This window comes from Chiloscyllium plagiosum, chromosome 35, assembly GCF_004010195.1.
Source record: "Chiloscyllium plagiosum isolate BGI_BamShark_2017 chromosome 35, ASM401019v2, whole genome shotgun sequence".
Taxonomy (NCBI): Eukaryota; Metazoa; Chordata; class Chondrichthyes; order Orectolobiformes; family Hemiscylliidae; genus Chiloscyllium; species Chiloscyllium plagiosum.
Genome location: NC_057744.1, coordinates 3,342,283 through 3,365,648, shown reverse-complemented (window position 1 = coordinate 3,365,648; position 23,366 = coordinate 3,342,283). Strand labels below are relative to the sequence as shown.

The 23,366-nt window shown below is 40.9% G+C and overlaps 1 protein-coding gene and 1 long non-coding RNA gene across 2 annotated transcripts in view; one reads left to right on the top strand and one right to left on the bottom strand.

The window, feature by feature from the left end:
- Positions 1–23,366, bottom strand: part of LOC122540581 (coatomer subunit delta) — a 43,381-nt gene that overhangs the window by 17,286 nt on the left and 2,729 nt on the right. Inside the window, exons 2-3 of the mRNA XM_043676460.1 lie at positions 6,161–6,424; positions 1,325–1,504 (exon numbers count right to left, since the gene is read on the bottom strand). Of these exons, the coding sequence (XP_043532395.1) occupies positions 1,325–1,504; positions 6,161–6,424 (444 nt within the window). The remainder of the gene's footprint in view (positions 1–1,324; positions 1,505–6,160; positions 6,425–23,366) is intronic.
- Positions 14,876–20,699, top strand: LOC122540583. The gene is made up of 3 exons (XR_006309357.1): positions 14,876–14,955; positions 17,891–18,042; positions 20,616–20,699. It is a non-coding gene; the product is annotated as an uncharacterized LOC122540583 (long non-coding RNA).

Here is a 23,366-nt window from a genome sequence, read left to right as displayed (position 1 = left end):
CCTGACCTGCTGCGTTTTTCCAGCAACACACTTTTCAGTGTTGGGCAAATATCAACAAATCAAAGCACTGTAATTCTCTGCCCATGACCACCAACTCCAGACAACTCTCAGCATTAAAGGTGGCCCACCTGACATTGCACACACCCAGAAATCAAATAAATACCCATGAATAAATGAACTTAGACTGCCACAAACAACTTATCAGGTGGATTTCATGTGGGAAAAAATGAAAGATCTGTGGTTAACTATTAATAACTTCAGTGTATCTGGTTCTCCAAGATTCAAGATTATCCAGCGCAATAATACCTTCAAGATTCAATATCCATATTTGTATTTAAAAATCAAAAGTTTGTTTCATACAGTTTGAAACATTTGGCTGAGCTATGAAAATGTACTTTACAGTGAAAAATGACAATATTCATTATATTGGACCTTTTCACAAAACTTAGATACTCCGAAGTAATTCAATCCAACTTTATACTTTTACTGCAACGAATTGACAAGTTCCACCTTTTCCTGCACAGGACAAGGTTGGAGACATTATCTGGGGAAGTGGGGCTTAGGGTACACTCCAGTCAAGAACTCCATGGCAAGTGTGGGGGGAGAGAGGGAGGAGGGAGAGGGTGGGGGATTGTGCGAGAGAGACCGGGTCATCAGTCATTTGGAGATGATGCCTGGGCTCCCATCGATATCCAGGACTGTTCTCAGTAGCATCTCCGTAAGCGGGGTTCATTTTTAATTGTTGTAAACAATAGACACGAACAGTGTTGAAACACCTCTTTGATGTAATGCTTATATCGGGACCTTGAGATCATCTTTGGATAATCAAGGTTCCCCTGTATATGCTCAAAACTCTGGACTGGGAACTGTAACTCAGCACCAAAACACTAAGTAAATCATTACCAATTAAACTACTTCAGATATTGATCGAATTTTTCATGGCTTTTCCTTGTATTTTGTAGGAAAAGAGGCTATTTTCCTCTTGTTTTTTTAGACAAAAATTCTGTTGTGTTGAGAATATGGAATTCTCGAGCACAGGGTATAATTGGAGTAAAGGCAGCACTTATGCACTTAAGAAACTGGATAAATAACTGATGGAGGAAGGAATATACTGTTTGGGTGAGATGAAGTATGGTGGAAGACAAGAGTACAGCATTAACAGAGATTAAGCCAGTAGGACCGAATCGCCTGTTCTATTCTGTATACAGTTTGGAAATATTACTACAAGAGCATTCCAGTTGGATACCATACACGTTTTTAGATGGCTGAGCCTCATGGTTTGACAGTATACTTCCACATTGTATTCACTTTTATCTCAAATTACCTCTCGAACAGCCCTGAAAACTTTCTCTTCATGGGAGTCCATTTCTGTGAAGGTTCGGATCTGAGCTAGGTTCACATTCTCACGGTATCCCAGAGCCACAATCTCATCAAAGGCAAAAATCAGATCAAAACAATGCTCTGATATCTCACTTTCTTCCAGGACTCTGCAATATTCTGGTATCTATGAAAAAACCAAAAGTAGTACTTAAAAAAAAATTATATCTACAGAACAAAGGCATACAGAACAAAGGAAAAAAAATTACATTTTAACAGGTTCTTGCAACACAGACTGAAATTGGCAGTACGATATTGTGCGTATCACAGAGACATAGCTGCAAGGAGATCAAAGCTGGGAACAAAATACCCAAGGACACATGTCTATTTGAGAGGACAGGCAGATGAGCAGAGGAGCAAGGTTGCTTTGTTTGTAAGAAATTATGTTAAAATCAATAGCAAGAGGGGAAATCAAGTCAGAAGGTGACGAATGTGTGTGGGTGGAGTTGAGGAACCGCAAAGGAGAGAAGACCCTAATGGGAGTTGTGTACAGGTCTCCGAGAAGTAATCAGGATGTGGAGAAGAAAATAAATCAGGAAATGGAAAAGGCACGCAAGAAAAGCACTTTTATAATAATCAAAGAGAACTAATATGCAGGTGGGCTCAGAAAAATCTAGTTGACAGTGGACCTCAAGAAAAGGAATTCATGAAATGCTTAGTTTTTTTTTAGATTACATTACATTACAGAGTGGAAACAGGCCCTTCGGCCCAATAAGTCTACACCGACCCGCCGAAGCGCAACCCACCCATACCCCTACATTTACCCCTTACCTAACACTACGGGCAATTTAACATGGCCAATTCACCTGACCTGCACATCTTTTGGATTGTGGGAGGAAACCTGAGCACCCGTAGGAAACCCACGCAGACACGGGGAGAACATGCAAACTCCACACAGTCAGTCGCTTGAGGCGGGAATTGAACCCGGGTCTCCGGCGCTGTGAGGCAGCAGTGCTAACCACTGTGCCACCGTGCCGCCCACTTACAGATTTCTTTTTGGAGCACCTTGTGGCAGAGCCCACGAGGGAACAGGCAATTCTGGGTTTGATGGTGTGTAATCAGACAGACTGGATTATGGAACTGAAGGTGAAGAAACCAGGAGGGAGCAGTGACTATAACATGATAAAATTCACCCTGCAGTCTGAGGAGGAGAAGCTAGAATCAGATGCAACAGTGTGACAGTTGAGTAAAGGTAACTACCTAGAATCAGATGCAACAGTGTGACAGTTGAGTAAAGGTAACTACAATGACATGAGGGAGAAGCTAGCCAGAGTTGATTGGAAGGGGAGCCTAACACAGACGACAGCAGAGCAGCAATGGTGGGAGTCTGGGGTAATTTGTGAGGCACAGCAGAAATTCATTGCAAGGAAGAAACAACATACTAAGGGGAGGATGAAGCAACTATGGCTGACAAAAAGTCAGGGATAGCATAAATACAAAATAAAAAGCATACAATGTGAAGATTAGTGAAAAGCCACAGGATTGGGAAGACTTTAAAACCAGCAGAGAATAACTTTTTTTTAATGGCATTAAAGGGGGAAGATGATGAAATATGAAAGTTAGCTAATAATATAAATGAAGATTGCAGAGTTTTTTTTTAAAGATACCTAGAAAGATAAAAGGCGATTGTGGACTTTGGAACACTGGAAAATGAGACTGCAGTAGTAGAATTGCAAATAAAGCAATGGCAGAGGAACTGAATAGATATCTGCACCAGTTTCCACAGTGGAAGATATCTGCAGCATACCAAAACTTAAAGGAATCAGGGACCAGAGCTAAGTGTAGTGGCAATCACTAAAGGAGGTGCTGGGGAAGCTGAAAGGTCTGAAGGTGGATAAACACCCCAGATGGACTACACCCCAGAGTTTCTGAAAGAGATATCTGAGGTGATTATAAAGGCTTTGGTGGTAATTTTTCAGGATTTAATGGAGTTAGGGAGGATCCCAGAGGACCTATTTAAGGAGAGAAGGAGGCAAAAGACAGGAAACTGTAGGCCAGCAAGTCTGACCGAGGTTTAAATGACACAAAGATAGGTGGAGGGGCAGGTCGTATTGAGAAGGCAGGGAGGCTGTAGAAGTATTTGGATAGGCTAGAAGAATGGGCATAGAATAGACAGATGAAATAAATTGTGAGAAGTGTGAGGTTATGCACCTGGGTAGGGAAAAAAAAGAGGCATGGACTATTTTCTAATTGGGGAAAGGCTTCAGAAATCTGAAGCACAAAAGTACTTGGGAGTTCTTTTCAGCACAACACTGCATCCCAAAATTCCTGTGCTGTACTGTTCTATATGCTCCTAAATCAGGATTCTCTTAAGGTGGACACATAGGTAGTTGGCAGTTAAGGAAGCAAATGCAAATGTTAGCATTCATTTTCACATGGGTAGAATACAACTACAGAGATGTATTGATGAGGCCGTATAAGGCTCTAGTCAGACAGCATTTAGGATGGGTGTCAATTTGCTCGCTGAGCTGGAAGGTTCATGTTTAGACATTTCGTCACCATACTAGCTAACATCTTCAGTCAGCCTCCAGATGGAGTACTGCCGGTGTTTCCTGCTTTCTATTTATATTTGAATCTTCAAGACCATCAATAATACCCTTATTGGCATAAAATTCATGAAAGAAGAGGAAACCAACAATAAACTGCCATTCCTAGATGTTGCAGTAGAGCGAACAGCCAATGGGGAACTTCAAACCAGCGTCTACAGGAAAACAACACATATGGACCAAATATTGAACTACAGAAGCAACCATTCCAACATCCACAAATGAAGCTGCATCAGAACCTTAGTTCAACAAGCCACCACATACTGCAGCACAGAGGAACTACGCAGAGCAGTATATTCAAAACGAATGGGTATCCAATGAACACAGTCTGCCGATTTCTCAGCAGCAAACCCAAACAAGGAGACAAAACTCGTCCAAAAGCCCTAGCCACTCTCCCCTACATCAAAGACATTTCTGAATAGACTACCAGACTACTTAGACCCCTTGGCATCCTGGTAGCCCACAAACCCAACACATTAAAACAGCAGCTAATGAACTTGAAAGACCGTACACAGAAAACAAGCCAAACGAATGTCATTTACAAAATACTGTGCAAGAACTGTAATAAACACTATATTGGACAAACAGGCAGAAAACTAGCCACCAGGATATATGAACATCAACTAGCCACAAAACGATATGACCCTCTCTCATTAGTATCCTCACATATAGATAAGGAAGTAGACCACTTTGACTGGGACAACACAACCATCCTAGGTTCTTAGCCTGCTGGACAAACTTTCCCCATTCCTGAAGAAGGGCTTATGCCCGAAACGTCGATTGCGCTTTTCCAGCAACACATTTCCAGCTCTGATCTCCAGCATCTGCAGACCTCACTTTCTCATCCTAGGACAAGCCAAACAGAGACATGCACGAGAATTCCTAAAGCATGGCATTCCAACCGGAATTCTATCAACACACAAAATTAACTTGGATTCCATTTACCACCCCGAGAGAAAGAACAGGAAATGGCAGCACATAGGAAATGATGTCACCACAGGAAATGACATCACCAACCCAAGGAAACTCAAACATATAAACAGAAATCAGGAAACACCAGCAGTGCTTCATCTGGAGGCTCACTGAAGATGTTACTTAGTATGGTGACAAAACACCTGAAAATGAACCATCCAGCTCAGCGAGTAAACCAGAACCTCAACCTGAGCTACAAATCTTCTCAAAACTTGCTAGCATTTAGAATAGTGAGCAATTTTGGGCCTTGTATCTAAGGACAGATGTGCTGGTCACAGAGGGGGTCTAAAGGAGATTTACAAGAACAGTATCAGGTATGAAGGACTTGTCATATTAGAAATGGGTGAAGACTTTGGATCTATACTCGATGAAGTTTAGAAGGATGAATGGCAGGATCTGATTGAAACTTCCAGAATATTGAGAGACCTGGATACAGTGGATGTGGAGATGATGTTTCCAATAGTAGGAGAGATTAGGATCTGGCACCATAGCCTTAGATGGGAGGTACGACCTTTTAGACTCAAAGTGAGGAGAAATCGCTTCGCAAGAGGGTGGTAAATCTGTGGAACGCGTTGTCACAGGGGGCTGTGGAAGCCAAGTCATTGAGGAAACCTTAGAAAGAACTAGATAGATTCTTGTTTGGTAAGGGGATCAGGGGTTATGGAGAGAAGGCAGTAGTTGAGAAATCTATTCGGCATGATGAAGTGACAGAGCAGACTTGCATGGCCCTTTGGCCTAATTCTGCTCCCACATCTTCTGCTCTTAACAGCCTTATTCACATATTTAAAAGAATGAATGAAGCCTGTAATTTATTAAATGTTATGGCACAAAATAGAAATCCAATAGTAACTAATACATGTCAGAACATTGATGGTTCAAGTTTGATGACATTTCTGCAACACCAACTTGCTCAGTATTTCACTCCGTGTGCCATTTTTCTGCTCCCCCACCAAAATAAAATAGAACTAAAACAATCTATTCAGACATAGATAAAAATGTTTTATTCCCCAATGCTTTCTCCAAACCTGCTGCAGATAAAGTGTGGCCCAATGAGTTACTACTTGGAATGGAAATCACATCCTATGAATGTCTTACGTCTATAGCATAATTAGCCTGACTTTGCAATGGTATTTAAAAAAACACATGAATGCTGATTTCTGGGTGATTTGAATTTCTTCATTTAATTGCACTAATTATCAATGGCATTCCTTGATCAGGTTATCTCAGCTTCAGTATTTTCAGCAGCTTGGCTCTATTGCTCTTACCACTCGAGAGAAGAGACGGAGTGTTTCCAGATCTTCCAAGATATTGCTATTTTTAGTTGTGATCAATACCATGTAGAGTTTCTCCAGTGGTTGGTACACATACCGCACACTCTCTGTCTCCACAAATGTGTGCTGCTTCCCAGTGTTCATTAGTTTAGGGAATGCTGCCAGTAAGCCTTCAATTCGGGTCCTTGTCATTTCCACAAACTGCCGTGAGATAATTGCCTTCCCAGCTTTGGTGCAAACAGCCGTAGCCAACAGCACCTGGAGTGGAGGGAGGGAGGAGAAAAAGCAGTTAACATGGTTGCAGTTAAATTCCAACCCTTGGATGAGGCAAATTCAGTTGTATCAGAAGTCTATTATAAATAATTTATCCATCTTAGCTATACACGTGCACCCAGGGAAAGGTGGATCACACAATGTAACTTGGTTAGCAAAAACAATTTTAAAAAAAAATCCTATGCTTTTGTCACTGGATGCAGCAAATACCTTCAAGTACAAAGGTTTTAATCAGGGCCAATGCTCAAAAGATATGGCAGCATTACACAATTATTACAAATTAGTCCACAAAGTCAGAAGTCACACAAAGTGAACTATGGACTGTGAAGCCATGATTCACAGTACGATTTCAATCATGTTCACAAAGCACATAAAAATATTTTTTTCTTTGACCTTGTTTCTACTTAAGTCAGATACTTCTACATCTGTAGTTTCTATCTAAAACAAGCTAATCCCCAGCTGTGAATCTATAACAATGGTCACTATCGCAGACAAGCCAGCTCCAGTCATCAATATCCACATATACACAAATGTCAAGAAGCAGTCAGTTCAAATATTAAAGGGCAAAGGGCTTTGCTGTGATAAAGAGTTATTGTTGCTTTGTGTAAACCTTTGAGCTGTTGCAAAGCGTATCATCAGTAAGCACAGTGTTGTAATATAAGATTACAGAAACTGCACCTATACAGCTTGGTTAAGTAGACTCAGCAGCTGCAACAGCACCCAATAAAAAAAATTTGACAAAGGGTCAATTAGACTCAAAATGTCAGCTCTTTTCTCTCCCTACAGATGCTCCCAGACCGCTGAGATTTTTCAGCATTTTCTCTTTTTGTAAAAAGAATCTGCTCCCTTGATGGTCGTGTAGGTAAGCAGAAAGGACCACATTCGTTACACAAAGAAACAGGTTTCTTTTTTCAAATAAAAACATTTGCACCATTCAATTCAACTTGTAAACAAGGTGTTAAGTCAAACACACAGGTCCCATAGAATCATCGAATTTTACGTTACATAAAGAGGCCCTACAACCCATTGTGTCTGTACCGGTTCTCAGAACAGCTACCCAGCTAGGGCTGGTGAATGGGGCCATCTCAGTAACCATCTAAAATTCATCATTTTAAATATAAAGCCACTCTCTTTTCAGACCACCTATGGAATCTACCTGCATCACTCTATCAGGTGTTGCTTTCTAAATCCTAGCAAACCTTTCCAGGAAAATGATAAAACCAAGTTTCATTCAATTCTTGAACTCAAAATTGCAAAAAAAAAGCCCACAGAGATACTGACAAAATGTCCTGACAGAAATCATAATGGCTTTCTGTGGTGCAATATCTGAAAGAAGGTTGGTCAATTTGAATAGGATTGGAAATTCCACTTGACTGTTTCAACTGACACTGTATAAATCTCAACCACAAGGGGAGAAAAACCTATGATACCTTGAAAAGGTCATGATTTGGAGATGCCGGTGTTGGACCAGGGTGTACAAAGTTAAAAATCACAACACCAGTCCAGCAAGTTTAATTGGAAGCACACTAGCTTTCGGAGCGACGCTCCTTCATCAGGTGGTAGTGGAGGGCTCAATCCTAACACAGAATTTATAGCAAAAATTTACAGTGTGATGTCACTGAAATAATACATTGAAAAATTGATTGTCTGATAAGCCTTTCATCTCTTAGAATACAGGGATAGTTTCACTTCTTTCATGTGTAAATCACAAAACCTTTTTTTTTAAAAAGTGTCATTCTTGGGTTAACTGTTAACAATGGTGATAGCTAGACAATATGTTGAAGGCATTGGCCCCCTGTGTTCTCTGTCTATGCCATGATGTTTAGATAGATTCTAATCTAAAAAGTGAGATAACGGAGTTCGACATGAATGCATGCAGTTTTTGAGCAAAATACAATGTAACCCTTCAAGTACAAATTGTACAGGGGATTTCCAGCTTCTGGCGCGACATTACGGTAAAACTGACCACAATTCGGTTATGTTTACTTTAGTGAAGGAAAGGGATAGGTACATACCGCAGGAGTTATTGCTGGGAGAAAGGCAATTATGATGCGATTAGGCAAGATTTAGGATGTACATGATGGGGAAGGAAACTGCAGGGGATGGGAATAATTGAAATGTGGAGCTTATTCAAGGAACAGCTGGTGCATGTCCTTAATAAGTATGTACCTTTCAGGCAGGGAGGAATTGGTTGGGCGAAGGAGTAGTGATTTACTAAAGAAGTTGAATCTCTTGTCAAGAGGAAGGTGGCGGCTTATGTTAGAATGAGACATGAAGACTCAGTTAGGGCGCTTAAGAGTTACAAGTTAGCTAGGAAAGAACTAAAGAGAGCTAAGAGCCAGGAGAGGACATGAAGTCGTTGGCAGGTAGGATCAAGGAAAACCCTAAAGCTTTCTATTGGTAGATCAGAAGTAAAAGAATGACTAGAGGAATAGTAGGGCCAATCAAGGATAGTGGTGGGAAGTTGTGCATGGAGTCAGAGGAGACAGGGGAAGCGCTAAATGAATATTTTCATCAATGTTCACAATGGAAAAATACAATGTTGTCGATGAGAATACCGAGATACAGGCTTCTAAAAGTTGAAGTTCTAAATTGGAGGAAGACTAATTTTGATGGTACTCGGCAAGAACTTTCAAAATCTGATTTGGGGCAGATGTTCGCAGGTAAAGGAACGGCTGGAAAATGGGAAGCCTTCAGAAATGAGGTAATGAGAGTCCAGAGACAGTATATTCCTGTTACGGTGAAAGGAAAGGCTGGTAGGTGTAGAGAATGCTGAATGACGAAAGAAATTGAGGGCTTGGTTAAGAAAAAGGAGGAAGCATATGTCAGGTATAGACAGGATAGATCGAATGAATCTTTGGAAGTGTATAAAGGCAGTAGGAGTATACTTATGAGGGAAATCAGGAGGGCAAAAAGGAAACATGAGATAGCTTTGGCAAATAGAGTTAAAGAGAATCCAAAGGGTTTTTACAAATACATTAAGGGAAACTAAGGAGAGAATAGGGCCCCTCAAAGATCAGCAAGGTGGCCTTTATATGGAGCCACAGGAGATAGGGGAAGATACTAAACGAGTATTTTGCATCAGCACTTTTACTGTGGAAAAGGACATGGAAGATATAGAATGTAGGAAAACAGATGGTGGCATCTTGAAAAATGTCCATGTTACAGAGGAGGAAGTGCTGGATGTCTTGAAACGCATAAAAGTGGATAAGTCCCCTTGACCTGATCAGGTGTACCCTAGAACTCAGTGGGAAGCTAGGGAAGTGATACTGGGTCTCTTGCTGAGATACGTTTGGATCATCGATAGTCATAGGTGAGGTACCGGAAGACTGGAGGTTGGCTAACATGGCGCCATTGTTTAAGAAGGGTGGTATGGAAAAGCCAGGGAACTACAGACCAGTGAGCCTGACATCAGTGGTGGGCAAGTTGTTGGGAGGGAATCGCAAGGGACAGGAGGTACATGTTTCTGGAAAGGCAGGGACTGATTAGGGATAGTCAACACTGCTTTGTCCGTGAGGGCAGAGCAATGGACATGGTCTATATGGACTTCAGTAAGGTGTTCGACAAGGTTCCCTATGGGACACTGGTTAGCAAGGTTGGATTTCATGGAATACAGGGAGAACTAGCCATCTGGATACAGAACTGGCTCAAAGGTAGAAGACAGAGTGGTGGTGGAGGGCTGTTTTTCAGACTGGAGGCCTGTGGCCAGTGGACTGCCACAAGGATCAGTGCTGGGTCCACTACTTTGTGTCATTTATATCAATGATTTGTATGCAAGCATAAGAGGTATAGTTAGTAAGTTTGCAGATGAGACCAAAATTGGAGGTGTAGTGGATAACGAAAAAGGTTATCTCAGATTACAATGGGATCTTCACCAGATGGGCCTATGGGCTGAGAAGTGGCAGATGGAGTTTAATTCAGATAAATGCAAGGTGCTGCATTTTGGGAAAGCAAATCTTAGCAGGACTTATACACTTAATGGTAAGGTCCTAGGGAGTGTTACTGAACAAAGAGACCTTGGAGTGCATGTTCATAGCCCCTTGAAAGTGGAGTCGCAGGTGGGTAGGATAGTGAAGGTGGTGTTTGATAAGCTTTCCTTTATTGGTCAGAGTATTGAGTACAGGAGTTGGGAGGTCATGTTGCGGCTGTACAGGACATTGGTTAGACCACTGTTGGAATATTGTGTGCAATTCTGGTCTCCTTTCTATTGGAAAGATGTTGTGAAACTTGAAAGGGTTCAGAAAGGATTTACAAAGGTGTTGCCAGGATTGGAGGATTTGAGCTTTCAGGAGAGGCTGAACAGGCTGGGGCTGTTTTCCCTGGAGCGTTGGAGGATGAGGGGTGACCTTATAGAGGTTTATAAAATCATGAGGGGCATGGATAGGATAAAAAGACAAAGTCTTTTCCCTGGGGTGGGGGAGTCCAGAACTAGACGACATAGGTTTAGGGTGAGAGGGGAAAGATATGAGACCCCTAAAGGGCAACTTTTTCACACAGAGGGTGGTACATGTATGGAATGAGCTGCCAGAGGAAGTGGTAGAGGCTGGTACAATTGCAACATTTAACAGGCATTTGGATGGGTATATGAATAGGAAGCATTTGGAGGGATATGGGCCAGGTGCTGGCAGGTGGGACTAGATTGCGTTTGGACAGCTGGTCGGCATGGACAAGTTAGACCAAAGGGTCTGCTTCTGTGCTGTACATCTCTCTGAGTCTATGACTCTATACTAGACTAGACAGGATTAAGGTTCACAAGGAGGAGGTGGAAGCAATTCTGGAAAGTGTAAAAATAGATAAGTCCCCTGGGCCGGATGGAACTTATCCTCTGATTCTCTGGGAAGCCAGGGAGGGGATGCAGAGCCTTTGGCTTCAATTTTTATGTGGTCATTGTCTACAGGAACAATGCCAGAAGACTAGAGGATAGCAAATGTTGTCCCCTTGTTCAAGGAGAGTAGAGACAACCCTGATAATTATAGATCAGTGATCCTTACTTCAGTTATGGGTAAAGTGTTGGAAAAGGTTATGAGAGATAGGATTTAAAGTCATCTCGAGAGGAATTGATTCATTAGGGACAGTCAACACAGTTTTGTGAAGGGTAGGTTATGCCTCACAAACCTTGTTGAGTTCTTTAATATGGTGACCGAATAGGTAAATGAGGGTAAAGCGGTTGATGTGGTGTATATGGATTTCAGTAAAGCATTTGATAAGGTTCCCCACGGTCGGTTATTGCACAAAATATGGAGACATGGGATTGAGGGTGATTTAGCGGTTTGCATCAGAAACTGGTGAGCTGAAAGAAGATGGAGGTGGTGGTTGATGGGAAATGTTCATCCTAGAGTTCAATTACTAGTGGTATACCTCAAGGATCTGTTTTGGGGCCACTGCTGTTTGCCATTTTTACAAATTACCTGGATGAGGGCATGGAAGTATGGGTTAGTAAATTTGCAGATGACACTAAGGTCGGTGGAATTGTGGATCGTGCTGAAGGATGTTGTAGGTTACAGAGAGCCATAGATAAGCTGCAGAACTGGGCTGAGAAGTGGCAAATGGAGTTTAATATGGAAAAGTGTGAGATGATTCGCTTTGGAAGGAGCAACAGGAATGCAGAGTACTAGGCTAATGGTAAGATTCTTGGTAGTGTAGATGAGCCGTGAGATCTGTGTCCATGTATATCGATCCCTGAAAGTTAAAACCCAGGTTGATAGGGTTGTCAAGGAGGCATACAGTGTGTTAGCTTTTATTGGTAGAGAGATTGACTTTTGGAGCCATGAGGTCATGCTGCAGCTGCAAGAAACTGTGGTGTGGCCGCACTTGTAGCATTGCGCACAGTTCTGGTCACCGCATTATAGGAAGGATGTGGAAGCTTTGGAAAGGGTTCAGAGGAGATTTACTAGGATGTTGCCTGGTATGGAGGGAAACTCTGAGAATGTGTATAGGGTATAAGCAGCAGGGAAAGAGTCAAGTTCTGAGTTTTGTGAAACAAGGGTCTCAGCTCAGCATGACTCAGATCAGATAAGAACTTGCAGTTATCAATAGGGTGCTGGAGGCAAGGGCAATGGGTTAACAAGGTGGAAAAACATTCATTATGTCAAGCCATTTAACAAGTTGAGGTAGTATTCAGTTTAGCAAGGTGTAAAATATTCATTATGTGAGGCCAGTTATTCATTGTGTAACTGCAGATGGCTTAATGTTTGCTATTGATACTCGTTGATTGTAACGGTCACTCAATATGTATGTTGCCTTTTCTGGATGCACCTCCCTGTAAAATGACTATATAGTTCATTGAGAAACTGCTGTTCCAGAGAAGATGATGAACTTATGTCCCTGTGCACATGGGCGATCGTTCTCTCCCTCCAGGGCCCGGAATAAACATGAAGGTGGTGTTTCTGAACATTTTGCTTCAATGGAGGGGGGGAAACGGGATGAAAATATTGGCATAGTCAGCAGGACCCAAACGAATAGTTAAGATTGGACAGTGTCAGTGGCCGTCCAGAACATCAATGTCTCGAGATGGATGAGCCCACAAGTAAAGATTTTAAAGCTTGGTTCTTCTCTATATTCCTGTGTGCTGGATATGGTTCCCTTGTTCAATCACACTCTATTCTATGGATTCCTCAAATGATAATTAGTTCAGTTGAGAGAGACAGTTTCACAAGCGCACTGGCAGGCAGAGGCGGCTTGTGAATGATCAAAGTTCGAGTCCTCTGCGCAGTACTGGGCTTCAAATCGACTGGGTGGGTTGATTTGGGGTTCGAGCCCTATGTTTAAGTGGGGTTCGAGCCCCCATGAGGAACAAAGTGAGAATGGGGTTAAAGTCCCCTAGTGGCGAAACAGGAGGCTCTGACAGTCTTTGTTCTGGGGAAAGAAAGTGGCTTGGATTGCGGTGCCATGTGGTCCACTGTGAAGGCTCTCTCTTCTAATAAGTGTAACTTCAGTGAGAAAATGCAAGAAAAATCCCAGAAAATGCTGAAATTAAAGTTGTACTAATACTTGTGTTGAAAAAGAAAAGCTTCAATGTAGATTATGCCATGCTGAGTGTGTTTGATGTTTAAAAATTTTTGTTTGTTAGAACACTGATTGGGAAATTCCTTTTCAGTCACTGTTTTGCCTTGTTTGAATCAAGATCTCAATTCAGTGTGTTTTGTGGACTATGTAATGGGGCAGATTTTGTTTTTACATTGAAATTGTACAACATTATTTCCTTTTTAAAATGATCAAATTTGTAACCTTAAAACAAATTGATTGAGTGCCTTGAGCCCCTGATGTGTCTGAAATTCTACAATGCCTGTTTTAAAAAAAAAGTTAGGTTAGTGGTCATGCTTTAGCCAGATGACAGTATTGTATTAAAATACCATTGCTGCTGTGTCTTTAATGCAGAGTATACACAAAGAAGAATACATTTTGTTTTGCTAAGATTTTCTAGAGAATAGAAGAACTTGAGGCTGTGCTGTTTAAATTCTATTATTGTTAAGACTTCATTGGCCCCCTTCATACTGCAAATTCAAAAGAATGTTGATATCTACCAAAGTTGCCACTGTAATTCCAACTGTTTTATTTGGGAAGTTTCATTTGGAGAACATATTTTAAAATATACAGCATTTGTTTCCCACGAATATTTGAGATTTAAGTCTGAACTGAAACTGCCTCTTCAATTGTTAAAGCACAGGAAACATTGTGTTGCTTTCTTGCTGCTCCAGACTTTTCCTGACAGCTTTCACATTAGCCAAGTATCAATTTGCTAAAGGAAAATATTTTTGAATAATCTGAATGAGGTACCAGAGAGTTTGATTTTAGGACCATCGATTATTGTTTATAATTAACTAAATTGCTTAGACAGTACAATGTAGAAGTTTATGGATTACATAAAACTTGATCATGTCATAAATAGTGAACTGAGTAGCAGACTTCAAGAATTCAAAGAATGTTGAAATAGGCAGACACAATTTAATGTAGTTAAATGTGAGACTGTCTTTATACTGATAACCCACCTTGGTAAGGATGGAATGGAGAGAGGAAATGCAAAGATACTTTCAGCAGCTAACGTAGTCTCTAGGGTTTCTCCATTCACAGGTAAAGCACACCTTCAGACTACTGCCCACCCCTCCACAACCTGATCCAATGGATTCAATCAGCTTCTCAGTCATGACCATGAAAAGTGAAGAGGCTAACAACAGTGAAGAGGTGGTCAGTACGCTTTTTGTCAGTGGCCTTCCTACGGACATTGAAACACAAGGTAAAGCTCATGTGGTTTAATCATTTAAGGGATATGATGGTTCACTGATCAAGCTAACATCACAACAGCCAGTTGGCTTTGTTATATTTAACAGCGGAGCGGGAGCAGAAACAGCAAAGAATGCTGCATTCATCTAGCCTGCAGTTGCAGCTGCTGCTCTGCACACTTGTGAATAACTGCCCTTATCCAAGAACTTTTTCCAGGAGTGATGCATGGATAGATAGACTGAATTTTGTCTGAAGGAGATTTGGGAGAACGGGCTCGTTTCCACTTGACTTGGAAGGTATGGAGTGGTCAGTAAGAACTGTGGATTTAAGAACTTTACTGGTGAATTTTTTTTCCCCACATGGGAGGATTTTTCAAACTCTAATTACTGTAATGGACTAGTAATTTTTGTTGTTATAATCATTGTATGCTGTGTGTCAATTATTTGCTTACATATTGGCTGTCAGAGTCCTACGAAAGCTAGTAGTGCCATCTTAGTGATTATCATGAAATGATAAAAGGAGAGAATAAGAATGTATATAGAGGATAAGCAGGCAGGGAAAGAGTCAAGTTCTGAGCTTTGTGAAACAAGGGGTTCAGCTTAGCATGACTCAGATCAGATAAGAACGTGCAGTTAATAATAGGGTGCTGGAGGCAAGGATAATAGGTTAACAAGGTGGAAAAGCATTCATTATGTTGAGCCATTTAACAAGATGAGGTAGCATACAGTTTGAGGGGTCAGTTTAATAAGGTGAAAAGTATTTATTATGTGAAGCCAGTTATTCATTGTGTAACAGCAGATGGCTTAATCTTTGCTATTGATACTCGTTGATTGTAACAGTCACCCAAGTTGCCTTATTTGAATGTTCTCCCTGTAAAATAACTATACAGTTCATTGAGAAACTGCTGTTCCAGAGAAGACCGGTGAATTTATGTTCCGATGCACATGACCAGTTGAGGAAGGCCAATTTCCTTCCCTGAAGGACATCAGTGATCCCAGATGACTTTTTTCCGACAAACATCAGTGGTTTCATGGCCGTCAATAGATTCTTAATTCCAGATTTTTAAAAATTAAATTCAAATTCCACCATCTGTCACAGTGGGATTTGAACCTGGGTCAAAAGAACATTAGCTGAGTTTCTGGATTAGTCTGGTGATATTAAGATAAAGCCATTGCCTCGTCTACATTTTCTACCACAAATGAGGGGAATTAGAAGAGTTGCTTCCACACGGAGGCAAATCTATCCAGACAACCTTGGACACCTTTACTCAAGACCTCAAGACACATCTTTCCCAATTGATTTGGATGAGGAAGAAATGAAGAGCAGACAAAAACACCACATAGTAAGCCCATTATGGTCTTTAATAGGATGTTCCTAGAACATAAAAGCACCAACTTCATAACCAGCAATAACATTAGGTGCTGTAGACAGAATAACCCCTTTGGATTTGCTCTAACATAAAAAGGAAATTGCGAAGTGTTTTATCTCAGTACAGAGTTTTAGAAGAGACAAGCTGAATGTCAAAACAAGCAGGGTTCTGTATTTAAAACTATAATAATTGTGACTGAATTCATAATTACAATAACATTCTTCAAAAGGAACAGATGTTGCAAAATAATCTTATGGTGAGGAACAGCAATGCACAATGTGAGCTCTCAACATCTTACCTAGTTAGTAACCTTATTGATATTCTGCTTGAACTTCAGTCAAAGTTCAAAAATATGCATATATTTGGCTGAACTTTCCTAAAGATGAAAAACGTCAAATAGCAAAGAACAAATTGTTTCTACCATACTGGCAATTTTCCCAAATTTGATTTCAGACAATAACAGAAGTAGGGTCCAGAAGTGTTTTGATTTAAAGCAAGAAGGGCATGCTCACATGAGTAGCGTGAAATTTCTGCTTTAGTTCTTGGTCAATCACAGAACATTTGCCAAGTAATTTAGAGCACTTAATACTGTTGTCATCAAAATCACTTGAAATTGTGATTTTAAATGCCAAAAATCATTTTTACAATGCTGCTCTAGAAATTAAGTCTTTACAATGAATAATGTAGTCTCTTGCATCACTGAGCAGGCACTGGCTCATATCCCACTTTTTTCCAGGAAGCACAGTAGACCAAAGTGCAGGAAGACACAGCTGATGTAAATTATCCATGATCCCATTGAATTAGATGCTGAAGGAAGGTCCAGTGCTTTTTCAAGAAATTTTATATAAATGTAGTAAACTGACATCTATTCTGCAATTTGAGATCCATTCTACAGCTGCTTAGAAACTGGCATCTGCAGTAACCTGGACATGATTTTGGCTAGTATTTGGGGCAAAGAGGAAGAAACAAGAGACCTCCAGCAAAACTCAGAGGCATGAGAATAGGACCACCAAATCAAAAAAGTCATTAACCTCATTACACTCTAGTAAACAGCCAAGCACTTCACTGTCAACTTAGATCAAATGACAAAGCAACATTAAGCACAAGTTTTCCCTCACTTTCCAATTATGCCCGTTTTGAGACAGCAATTAGCAGATCTTGGTGGTCATCAGTCTTGCTTCTCAGTAGGAAAATCCTGTATAGTAAGCACCAAACCCACTACAATGACACTGGCCCTGGCTAACAGTGACTGGTTCACTATTTACTGTAATGACATTAGTACTGTAACATAGAGAACTTAAGATATATCAAAAAGTAAACAGTTACTTTCAAATCCTGGTGCCCTAGTAAGCACCCGGTCAAGCTACAACAAGGGAGAATACACGCATTAACTATTTTTAAACATAATTTTCCCCAACTCCCCTTGTTACTCTCAAACAGAAAATCAAATTCCATGCATGTCTAAATACAAATTAAAATCTGACAAAGCATACAATTGCATTCTCTAAAGGTTAAAAAGTTTTGAGATAATTTGATGCAAGTTCTGAGGTATTAAAGGAGATTCAACAGGATAAAGAGAAATACTATTACAGTGATTGGGGCAGGGGGGTGTATGACCGGAAACATAGCCTAAGACTTAGAGCATTTCAGTAGTAAAATATGAAGCGAGAATCCTTCTTCGCGCAAAAGGCTGGTGTAATTTGGAACACGCCTAAAGTAGCCAGTGCTAAAGGAATTGTTAACTTCAAACCAGAGGTTAACAGATTTTTAATAATTAAACGTATTAGTGGATATGGATCAAAGATTAATTGTACCAGTTCTGACAAGACCATCTGAAAAATCTTTCATTTTTCTCTCCACAGATGCAGCATGATCTGTGCGTTTTCAGCATATTTTTTATTTTACTTTGATTGTACCAGCAAGATTAAAGTCAGAAATTACACTCCAGAGAACTGATGTGTCAGCTGGGTTCGGAGACAGCACGTGTATTCGAGTTAGAAGGCTGTGGGTTCAAGTACGATTCCATTCCTGCAGTAAATAACAAGCGTCGTAATTGAACATTGAGCTATGAAAATTAGGGCGGGTAATTCAGTGGTTAGCACCGCTGCCTCACATTGCCAAGTACCCAGGTTTGATTCCAGCCTTGGGCGACTGTCTGTGTGGAGTTTTGCACATTCTCCCCCTTTCTGGGTTACCTCCCACAATCCAAAGATGCGCAGATTAGGTGAATTGGCAATGCTAAATTACCCATAGTGTTCAGGGACATGTAGGTTAGGTGCATTAGTAGGGGAATATGTTGAGCAATCAGGTTGGGGAATGGTTCTGGGTGGGTAACTCTTTGGAGGGTCCATGTGGACTTGCTGGGCCAAAAATGGCTTGTTTTCACACTGTAGGGATTCTATGAAAAACACTGAGTAATGTGTGGCATTCCCAGTGGTGTTCTCCATAAGATAAAAGAAAGTCAAGGTTTGTTTACCTAATCAGTTGGATGCAAGAAAGGTCATAAGACTATCGGACCATAAGACATAGAAGTTAAAATAAGCCTTTCAGTCCATAGAGTCTGTGCTACTCAAAAGAAGAAAGGTGTCGTCCTCAGACCCTGATTGATATTTATCCCACAATCAGCGTAACTAAAAAGAGAATTCATCAGTGGTTCTGTTTGCATACAAATGTTTTTTACATTTCCCTACAAGCTGCCAGTCCCAACTAACTTGTATCAATATTAATGTTCTTCAAAAATTACCACTCACCCTACTTCCCCTAAACCTATTAATGTCAACAGGAGTTCTTTCTCCTTCAAATGTTTGTCCAATTTTCCTTCAAATGCTTTTGCACTGTTCTTGCCAAAAAAAACTGACACTTCTACATTTTTCGCAATCTCAAGACACAAGAAACAGTTTATACAAATGAAGAATCTTTTGAAATGTGGCCTTTGTCTTAACAAAAGTGCAGGAAACAATTTTCACATAGCAAAAACTATAAACATCAGATTATTTTAAGTGATTTTAGCTGAGGGACGAACATAGGCAGTCCAAATTGCAAACTGGTTCCCATTCTTAAGTCAGTTTGCAAGTGGATTTGTACGCAAGTAGGAATATAACACAGGACATTATACAATTGCTGCTCTTAAGTATGAGGAAACGATCACATGTCAGATCTTTTAAACTAAAAAAATCTCTTGCATGGGATTTTATTCACTAATTTGGATCTTGGTAAATCAGGGACCCCTTGCGCAGTGGTCAATACAAGTAGGATAATTCCTCTACCTCTTCTTCAAAAATAGTGCAATGAGGACCTTTTACAGACACACAGAAGGCATAAGCTTTCAATTTAACATCTGATCCAAAAGATGTATTAAAATTAGGCTCCTCTTTGTAAAGCAGATGAAAGGAATTTGTTTTTTCTCAGAAAGGTGCATAACTTTGGAACACACTGCTTCTCAAGACAATGAAGACAGGGCCATTGAATATTTTTAAGTCAGTGGCAGACTTGATACCCTTGCTTAAAAGGAACCATGATTCGTGAGTATAGGTAGAATACAAATAGATCAGCCCTGATCTTTTGAAAGTTTGAATAGCTTACTTTTACTACCAATTCATACATTTCACTCAAATTTATGGATCACAGCCCTTTAAACTCTAACAGTGCTACCAACAAGCCACAGTTGACACCACATGATAGGAAGTTCCATATATTGACCATTCTGAGAGAAGATATCTTAAATTCTTTACTGGATTTATTAACAACTATTGTTTATTGTGACGCCTTACTTTCGATCCAAAACTGGAAATATCATCCATGTCAACAATGTTAAAACTTCTCAACCTTGAAGATTTCTGATATATCAGCACATGGTGTTTAGGTGGGAGATGGTGGTGTAGTGGTATTATCCCTGGACCAGTAATTTAGAATCACAGGTTAATGTGCTGGAGACATAGGTTCAAATCCCACGTGGCAGATGGTGAAATATAAAATCAACTTTAAAAACTGGATTAAAAAATTAGTCCAATGGCGACCATGTAACCATTGTCAATTATAAAAAACCCATCTGGTTCATTAATGTCCTTTAGAACAACAAATTTGCTGTCATTACCTAGTCTAACCTACATGTGACTCCAGACACACAGCAACATAGCTGACTCAAAATCATCCTCTGGGCAACGAAGACTAGCCGAGCTAGTGACTCCCACAGTTTGTCCTCAAAATGTTGAGGCTCTGGAGTATTTTTGCAGTTGCATTCATCCATCCAAATCAGTGAGGAATATTTTATTATATCCTGACTTCTGCTTGCAAACAGTGGATAACATTTGGGAGAAAGCAATCAAGTTAGTCACTACTTAATTCCCAGTCTCTAACCTGGTCATGCAGTCACAATATTTATATGGCACGTCAATTTCAATTTTTTTTTGTATTTGCTGAAGGCCCCCAGGGTTAGAATAGATTAGAATGCAATTGATTGTTAAGGGGTAATGATCAGATTTTCTTTTGTTTGAAACACTAACTACCTGGCAGTCACGTGGCATGAGCATTAGTTTCCCTGGGAACAAGGTGGGGACTCTAACAATCATCTTCCTTTGTGCTACGCAGGACTCCAACCAATGGAGAAGATCCCCCAAATCCCAGACTTCAGTTTGGCCTGGACTATTTGATACCACATTCGGTCAAGCGCTACTTGATGCCAATCTCACCTCACCTCTGAAGTCAAGTGAACCAAGACTGTAACAAAATCATGAACCAAGTCATCCTAGCAGAAACTAAATTCAGCAGGTTACTGCTAACTGTGCCATTCATAACAACTTGCATCATTTTGTTGATGATTAAGAATAAACTGATAAGCTAGTAATTGGCCAGATTGGATTTGTCCTACTTTTAATGGTCATATAATTTCTGGGCATTTTTCACACTGTTGGGGAAATGCCAATGTTCTGGAACAGCTTGCAAAGAGAGTGGCAAGTTCCAAAGCACTTCATCCATACTCTTTCCAGGGTACTATCAGTGCCCAAAGCCTTTTCTGAATCGAGTGGCTTCAGCCCTTTCTTCACATTATGTTGAATGAACTGGAATGGTTGAAGACTAGCACTTATGATGCTAGGGATCTCAGAAAGAGTTTGAGATGGAAGATCAACCTGGGACCTCTTGCTGAAGGCATTTTGGCTATGAAGCTAAATGAGGACTTGAAAATACAACATACAGAGAAACTTCAATTAGATTATCCGAAGATCACAAGTCCTGATGCTTGGTTAAACTGTTACCTAGCATTCGATTATCCGAACAAAATACTCCCTGACTGTGTCGTTTGCATAATCGAGGTTCCTCTGTAAATACAGGATCTTTCTTTCCAATCAGCCAGGCCAGTTGGTCCATTTGTTGCAGTCCCACACAACTCACCAGGACAATTTGGTAACTTACTCCTATTTGCACCTTGTAAAAAAGCTTGCATATTTTTTCTCTTCTGAGTCTGCAATTTTTAAAGTGAATTTACAGTTTTCCCAATGGTAATATGTCAAAACTCAAACAGCCAAGATCATCTTGCATTCACTTATGCAAAAACATAAGTCAACCTTTGTATCTACATGAGACTCTCAATAACAAGTGGTTGAGATACTGAGTTAGACTTGTCAACACCACAGCAAGCCTCTTAACATTATACTTTAGCAGGCTTGTGAAACACTGTCAGGCTCTTATGCAGCCTACACCACCATCCTAAACACCACCTCCAAGCACTGTGGCAAGAATTCCAACTGGACCATATGACCCTTCAAAACCTGCCGCACCATTCAATCATGTCATGGCTGATCTCTGACCTTCACTTTCTCTCAGTGTCCACATATTCCGTGATTCCCTTAGGGCCTAAAAGTCCATTGAACTATATCTTGAACATTTTCATCTTTCTTCCATGGTGCCGACAGCCTTCACTACTTAGAACATGGAATAGTACAGTATAGGAACAGACCCTTTGGCCCATCACGACACTGTTTTAAATTAATCTGATCCATCAACAAATAGTTCATCTTCTCCCATTCCCTGTCTGTTTGGGTCTCTGTCTAAATGCCTTTTAAACATTGGTATCATATCTGCTCCTAACACCTCGCCTAGCAGGGTCTATCAAGTTACTTCGCAGCCTCCAACCCTCTCGTGAAAACAATCCAAGTTGATCCAACCTCTCCATATAGCTAACACACTCCAAATCAGACAACTCCTTCATAAATTAATATTTCCCACAATGACTTTTATAAATTCATGGGGCATAGGTTTGGCTGACCACCTAATTGCCCTTCAGATGGTAGTGCCTTCTTGAACTGCTGCAGTTCATGTGGTAAAGTGAACTTCAGGGAGACAGTTCCAGGACTTTGACCTATTAACAGTGACTGAATTGTAATCAATCATGGTTAGCCATGCAAACATGGTGTAGGTTTGCAAGGACCTGAAATCATATCCAAGTCCAACCATATCCAATTCTATGATTATTACACATTCACAGGCACTTTATGGTACAGGTCAATAAATATCTAACAGCAAGCACCACTGGCTTTTCAGTCCACGATTGTGAATTTGGCCAATTGTTGTTTTGCCCGAGGTAAGTTTAGTCAGTAGAAACCTGGAGTCAAACTGGAAACTCTATGGCTAATATCACAGCAAATCTGCTACACCCTGAACAACTCACCAGGGAGTCGACTTAAAGAAAAAGGATAACATTTGATAAAGAACACTACAGTTTTGAATTTCCATTTAACAGCAGTACATCACCAACATGCAGCTTTCTAAAACTCAACAAACAATCTGCATATCTTTGTAGCAGAAAAATGTGTTGCTGGAAAAGCGCAGCAGGTCAGGCAGCATCCAAGGAGCAGGAGAGTTGACGTTTCAGACATAAGCCTTTCTTCAGGAATGAGGAGGGTGTGTCAAGCAGGCTAAGATAAAAGGTAGGGAGGAGGGACTTGCGGGAGGGGCGTTGGGAATGCATTAGGTGGAAGGAGGTTAAGGTGAGGGTGATAGGCCGGAAAGGGGCGTGGCCAGAGAGGTCGGGAAGAAGATTGCAGGTCAAGAAGGCGGTGCTGAGTCCGAGGGTTGGGACTGAGATAAGGTGGGGGGAGGGGAAATGAGGAAGCTGGAGAAATCTGCATTCATCCCTTGTGGTTGGAGGGTTCCTAGGCGGAAGATGAGGCGCTCTTCCTCCAGGCGTCGTGTTGCCATGGTCTGGCGATGGAGGAGGCCAAGGACCTGCATGTCCTTGGCAGAGTGGGAGGGGGAGTTAGAGTGTTCAGCCACGGGGCAGTTGGGTTGGTTGGTGCGGGTGTCCCAGAGGTGTTCTCTGAAACGTTCCGCAAGTGGGCGGCC